Source organism: Brienomyrus brachyistius, chromosome 9 (assembly GCF_023856365.1).
Source record: "Brienomyrus brachyistius isolate T26 chromosome 9, BBRACH_0.4, whole genome shotgun sequence".
Lineage (NCBI taxonomy): Eukaryota > Metazoa > Chordata > Actinopteri > Osteoglossiformes > Mormyridae > Brienomyrus > Brienomyrus brachyistius.
Window position 1 is genome coordinate 1,260,669 of NC_064541.1, and position 7,211 is coordinate 1,267,879.

The window sequence follows — 7,211 nt, forward strand, 5'->3', positions numbered from 1 at the left end:
ATTTACACAGTTTAAAAGAGTATAATGTGTATTTCTGACCTGAATATGTATTACAGAGATGTGGAGAGTTTCCTCTAGGAAAAGTTGCTTCTATGCAAGAATGCTGGCTGATTCCATAGTTTTTGTGACACTGAAGTTAAACCAACAAAATATTAAAAAAAAACTCTGAAGGATCCCTGGAAGAGAGACAACAGCCCGAAATGTTTCACTGATTACAGTGTGCCTGCCTGAGATGAGTTAATTTGGATATATTATGAGAAGATAAGTGAGATGGATTCAGTCATCCTAACTAATAACATGGCCTCTAGGAAACTGAAGACACAGACCAAGGACAGGATATTCTGTGTGTCGGCTGCCAGTATGGACTGGGTCAGGAGGAGAGGTTCACAGCTGAGGCCACCACTGGTTGATGACCCTGTTTGGTGGCTGGCTTTTCTTCATAACAACACAGCTGCTGTACTACATGAGCCAAGCACTCGTGGGTCTGTCCGGAAAGGAGACCTAGCCCCTATCTCGTACCCTCTACCACCTATTCCATGCCCCCTACTTCTTACTCCCTACCCTCTACTGCTTACTCCCTACTCCTTACTGCCTACTCCCTACTCCTTATTCCCTACCCCCTACACCTTACTGCCTACTCCCTACTCCTGATTCCCTACCCCCTACTCTCTATCCCCTACCTCTTACTCCCGACCCCCTACTTCCTGCTGCCAACTCCGTGCTCCTGTGTAGACTATAGGCTCACTGCTCTTGTCACAGCTCACCACAGCCAGCAGCTGCACTGAGGGTCTGACTTCTTTGAGTAATATGCATTTTAAAGGCAGTAGGTCTGCTGGCTGCCTGCCTACATCTAATGCCTGACATGCCCTAAGGCTGGTGGGGCAGCAGTCTGGCCCTGTGAAGTCAGTTAGGCAGAGCATATTAAGCTATTTGCATTCTCCGTAGTTTTAATGTATGAAATCTTCATATCTTGAAATTCAGGCGCATGCCTTTGTTTTTCTTCATTATAGATAAATATGTGGAAAAATTATTGTGCAGCTTTACTACTTAGTATTCAGCAAAGATTAAGCCCTGAGGCCAGGGTTCAAGGTTCCGCCCCGACTCCATGTGTGTAGATTTTGCATGTTCTCCCCGTGTCAGCATGAGGTTTCCTCCATTAACTGGAGTGATCAAATTGTCTGTAGGTGTGAATGATGTGTGTGTGTGTGAATTATGTTTGTATTACATTGTGGACCCCACAATGTTATAAAGAACCTGTTATTTTCACATTTTTCACAATTTTTCATGTCCCCATAAAGGTCTGTGAATGCAATCTAAAAACTAAAAAAGCCTACAGTCTTGTATTTAGGACAAGCAGGTACAGAAAATGGATATATGCGTTCAACAAAAAAATAGCTGGAGGTCATTAAACTCCATTCACCAATAAACCTGCAGTTTGCACAATATATCATGGAGAAAAGCAGAGAATATCAATCGCAAAATATTGTAGGCTGTGAATTGTCAAGACCACATTTACAGGATTTTACTTTCAATGAGAAAAATATATAGTTACGTCACTCAAAATATATAAAATATGCTAAAATATGGCAGTATGACAGCCTTTAAAAATCTTCATACTTCTATTACTAAGATACACATTTAGATTTCATTAGTCATTTCTGTAATATCTATTATTACATTCTTAGATAATAACAGGGACGTTCGGCTGTTTCCACAGTAACGCCGCCTCATCGTCAGATGGGTCCACTACGCTGGTTTCGTCCTCTGCAGCCTCCTCATTCGCCAGCACAACTCAAGCCCATCCTCGTTCGATGGCGGCGACAAATAACGCACGTCGATGTCATATGAAGCCTCCGAAACCTCGCCTTTTAAACGCGCTCGCCATGGATCATGGGATTTGAGGTGCTGTTTTTTTTCTATTCTACCAAAGGAGTTACAGTGAAAGACTACAATGTCCACAAGGCATTTTTGTCGGTAGTTGCGGTACCAGTCAGATAGTAAAGCAAATGTAGCAAAGCTAGTGTCATTCGGAAAGAACTTTGGAAAGACATGGTAAGACAGTAATTGTGTACTTTCTTATACGGAAACTTTCTGCTTTTTATTTGCACATAATGTCAGATAGACTGTTACCGTACTAATCATTTGCACAGGAATACATACAACGACTGTATAGTGAGCTCACTGCTGTTCATTGTTGACATTCACTTACAGGCGGTAACTTGCCGAGTTAAAAATAGGAATTTATCTTCTATAATTAGTGCATGATTATTGACGTAAATTACATTTTAAGCTGCACTCGCCGTTGCATAACGATTCTGTTGCTGTGTATCTACTAAGGACTGCTGTTGCTATCACTGTATCAGGAGTATCCCCAACACATTATGCATCCTTGTAGTTGTTCCTGGGTTCGCTCACTCAGAACTGCTCCTAGCTGTTAGTGTTACTGGTGGCTGTACTGTGTCATTTGTGCATATAGGTAATACGGGGTTGCCAACTCTCACGCATCTGACGTGACAATCACGCTTTCAGACTCAAGCGAGAAATCTTACAGCAAATTTATATAATTCCACTATAAACCAGTTATTAGCCACATCAAAAACATCGAGTTAGTCTGCATATACTACAGAGTATTTACAAGGTTAAAAAACGCTTACATACACGTAAATGCGTGTGCAGACGTATCGATTTGCAAATTTCACGCCAGCCAGCTGACCAAAGTTGTGTGTGTGTGTGTGTGTGTGTGTGTAGCGATTGTTTTATTCCACCACCTGTATACCAGTATGTATATCTCTCTCCCGGTTACATGTTTCTTATCTGCATCTGGAATTTGCCGTCTCTCTTCGCCTGCACCTCCAATCTCTGGCTGCGCTTTGGACACACGGTCTGTCTTAGACTGACAACAGCTGCAGTAATGGTGGCCAGCAGCAGAGGTCAGACATGACGGATGCTGAGCTCTTCGACGTTCAGTTTGAAGAGCTGGTGTCTGAACTTACCCAAAAAGACTTAACAGACCCCGCCCTCGCAGATGCCCTCAGCAGGCTGGCAGAGGTACTGAACTTCTGCAGAGCTATAAAAAGATAACATTGCAGTTACCCTGCATTGTGTACTTATACTCAGAATGTTGTTTTGTGGTATTTTTACAAATAAAGTCAATGATATAGTGTCAAAAGCAATTTTACAGGAGGTGGCCACCTGTGAGTTTAGTTTACTAGTTAGCTGTAATATGTCTCACAGACATTATCACTGAGACCAGGCATAGTCAGGATAAGTGCATGAGTGAGGGAAAGATCACAGCTTCTAACTCTTTAGCATCTTGCAGGTGTTGCGGTACAATGCGCCAGGTGGCAAGAGGAACCGTGGTTTGTCTGTGATTGGCTCGCTGAGGGAGCTGATACCACCCTCTCAGCTCTCTTCGGATGATGTCAGGCGTGCCCTTCTGGTTGGCTGGTGTATCGAACTGGTGAGAAGGATAAGTGGGACCTGAGAGGGTGGGCGAGGAAGCAGCTGCCCTGATGAAGGGGTCATCAGCACTGTAGACATTCTGGAGCTGTGCGTGGTGGTATCAGGAGCCATCCAACACTGTAGATCTCTCTCTCTCTCTCTCTCTCTCTCGACAGCTTCAGGCCTTTTTCCTGGTAGCAGACGACATCATGGATGCATCTGTGACTCGGAGAGGACAGCTCTGCTGGTACAAGAAGGTACGATCCAAGAAACCTCATTACTGTTACCATAACAAGTCAGAATATGGGGTCTCTCTCCGTCTTTATGGTTGATTTAACCAAGGTGAAATAAGTATACATATAAAAAAAGTAATATCATGAGTAAGATACGTTTCTGTGGACATTGTGTAGACTGCCTAGGGTCAGGTTCAGCTGCGAGGCTGTTTCCTGACACCGTCACATTTCCGCTTTTTAAAACGAAAGCTTCTTCTCTTCCAGGAGGGAGTTGGTCTGGATGCCATCAATGACGCCTTTCTTTTGGAGGGCTCGATCTACCGGTTGCTTCGGAGGCACTGCAGGGGGCAGCCCTACTACACACACCTACTGGAGCTCTTCACAGAGGTAGTGGCCACAGAGATATGCAATAAAAATGCACATAAAAGCACATAAATACTGGCATCACACTGCAGGAGAACATGACTTGCTGGAGCTGTTCATGACCAGGAGTGGAGCATTACACTGAATCATTACCATCTACCCACGCCTCTCAATACGCTGTTAAGGGAAAAGGCTTTCAGGGGTGTGATATGATGAATACAGCATTCGGCCAGTAAGTTGGGGTGGGGGGTGTCCTCCAGACTTGGTCAGCTTTTAGATGGATCAGTGTCTCTGAGCTGAAGTAGATGAGATTAAAACACGAAGCTCGAACCAATTCAAATGCCAGTCGGTCACAGAATTATTCAGAAGAAGGAAACAAGCCATCTTTTTTGAAGAGTTACACCATAAATCCCCAAGCTCACCCGCCCCCCCCCCCCCCCCAGGGAATGCTGTAGCCCAGCCTGAATCTCAGAGCTGGGGCTGGGTATGGAGCCTGATATATTATCAAACCATCCATCTATCTTTCTTCCATCCCCTTACCCTGGTTCTGCATGTACTTTTACTCATTACATTACTTTTCTCCCACCCCATTCCGAAACCCCTGATTTTTACAGACCTCATTCCAGACAGAATTGGGTCAGGCTTTAGACCTGATGACGGCGCCTCCCAACAAGATCGACCTGAACCGTTTCACCGAGGAGAGGTAAGATGGGAGAGAAGGGCAGACACTTCAAAACCTGGGTGTTTAGGACCCCGTATGCGATGGCAGACAAGTTACAAGGATGTGGATTTTACTGGGTTAATGTGACCCATGCCATATGGTCTTAGTCCTTCTGTCTTTCACTCTTTCTCAGATATAAGGCCATAGTTAAGTACAAAACTGCCTTCTACTCATTCTACCTCCCTGTGGCCGCAGCAATGTACATGGTGAGTGTGTTATGCTTATGAGAAGGATGTGGTGCGCTACGAAATCCCAGATCCTTGTACTGATGTGATGTGGTGTGTGGTCTAGGCCGGGATTGACTCTGAAAGGGAGCACCACAATGCCAAAAGCATCTTACTGGAGATGGGTGAATTCTTCCAGATACAGGTATTCATGCATTTTGGCAGTGACCCTCAAAAGGATGGATGGAGACAAAGATGAGTTTGCGATGCTGATGTGTCTCACTCCTGCCTCCAGGATGACTACTTGGATTGCTACGGTGACCCCAAAGTAACAGGCAAGATTGGTACAGACATCCAGGACAATAAGTGTAGCTGGCTGGTAGTGACCGCGCTGAAGCTTGTGACCCCTGAGCAGAGAGAGGAACTGCAGGTGAGGAGGAATTGAAGTTTGCATCATACTTGGAGATCCTACTTCTTTTCTGTAATGAGATCCCAGTCTATCAATCGCTGCTCTGTGTTGGTTCATTAATCTAGTGAACACTTGAGTCAAAATCCTCCCATTGAGATTTAGAGGGACATTCGTGTTATTTACTAACATAAAAACCCTCAGTCAACACCTCATACAGCCCTCAAGCCTTTGTCAGGTTCCCTTCCCCAAAAGGGTTCTCACACAGTAAACACGGCTGCACTTGAATGACCTTTTACATTTTCGTCACGTCCCACTCAGGATTCACAGCTATAATTATCTGGTCATTGAGTGTGTTCTTAGGGTCTTGGTCATGGTCATGGTCATGGTCATGGGAATGGTGGTCAAGCCAACAGTATGACTTCTTCAGGTAGTATTTCTCCCCTGTGCGCTCGCAGTCTTCCTACGGGCGCAGTGACGAGGAGAGAGTAGAGCATGTCAAGGCCTTGTATGCCACTCTGGACATGCCCAGCCATTACCGGCAACATGAGGATGAGAGCTACCAGCGCCTGTTGAAACTCATCGCAAGTCACGCCGACAACCTCCCCCATGCCATCTTCCTGAACTTCGCAAAGAAAATTTACCGGAGAAACAAGTAAAGGAATAAATCTGGTCTGGGGACCTACCAAGCTGACAGGGGGACCTAGCGAGTGATGGTCTGCAAAGCACTCGGAGTCTCAGCAGTCGGCTGCAGGCACAGTGTCTATAAACAAAGGACATAATCATGGTTTTTGCCTGATAAATGGCTTTTCAGAACTCTTTGGGTCATACGGTTCCTGGCTTTTCTGTAGTCAATTTGTGTAATAGTTGTTAAGATATTTACTTGATAGTCTGCAGTATTGAATAATGATTCTCAATTAATTTGTGGGAAGCCTGGATCTATCACGTTAATTTGAGATACACAGAAGGGGATGGTATTCAAGTCATATACTGTATTAAACTGAATTTACCGTGTAAATGGGTGTTACTGTCTATTTCTTTCATTGCTCTGTATATTAATGTGATATACGTCCTATTTTTCTCTACCTCAATTCCATCCATTCTCTGCAACTTAAACGCCCTCGCAAATGTAAAATTGCCACGGAATACAGTTTAAAAAAATATTCCAGGTATTACGTGAAAATCGTTATTGTTCAAATAAGCTCTTTGTTTATTTTATTGTTTTTCCATAGATATACTCCTTCCTAACCCGTTACTGGGTAGTTCCTGTTACTATTAATAGCCGCTTATCCATATATTAATATGTAGTACATAATTATGTACGTCACCAGGTATGCTGAAAGTGCGCGCATACTCACAAACGTGTATATATATACCCGCGATTTTAGCCGTACAATCTCGCAGACTTGTTTCCGGTCATTGGTGATGTTTTTCTTAATGTTAAATTTCATGGTGTTTTCGGCCCTGTGGTAAGTATGTTTTTCACAGTATATGTAAAAGAATGAATAGCAATATAATTAAAAGTAATGACTAAAAATTCATATATTATGGAGCAGAATGCAGAGAACACAATGAGACGGACATAAACAGAGATAGAAGCGGCATGGGGGGGAGGGGTGCTGGGGTGGATGACGACAGATAAGGAGGTGGCCGTGGAGAGAGGGAGCAGGAGAGGGAGGGAGAGAGAAAGAGAGAGAGAGGGGAGTAGGGAGCCGCGGTGGCAAACATCTGCATCCGCAGTCTTCTACCTCCATCTACATCCTTCTCTTCACCTCCGGTGAGTGATATTAAATGTCTCTATTCTCCCCGTTATTAATTAATACTCTTGCCATCTGCTGTCGGTATTTTACCTTTTATAATTCTGGATCCACTGTTTTTATACT

General features: G+C 44.1%; 1 protein-coding gene across 1 annotated transcript; it reads left to right on the top strand.

Annotated features, from left to right (window-relative positions):
- Nucleotides 1–1,938: 1,938 nt before the first annotated feature.
- Nucleotides 1,939–6,346, top strand: fdps (farnesyl diphosphate synthase (farnesyl pyrophosphate synthetase, dimethylallyltranstransferase, geranyltranstransferase)). Its single transcript, XM_049026664.1, has 10 exons — nucleotides 1,939–2,052; nucleotides 2,893–3,048; nucleotides 3,320–3,460; nucleotides 3,618–3,698; nucleotides 3,939–4,061; nucleotides 4,652–4,740; nucleotides 4,892–4,964; nucleotides 5,050–5,127; nucleotides 5,218–5,352; nucleotides 5,787–6,346. Exons 1-10 carry the CDS (start codon nucleotides 2,050–2,052, stop codon nucleotides 5,985–5,987), a joined length of 1,080 nt encoding a protein of 359 aa, XP_048882621.1. The 5' UTR covers nucleotides 1,939–2,049; the 3' UTR covers nucleotides 5,988–6,346.
- Nucleotides 6,347–7,211: the final 865 nt, after the last annotated feature.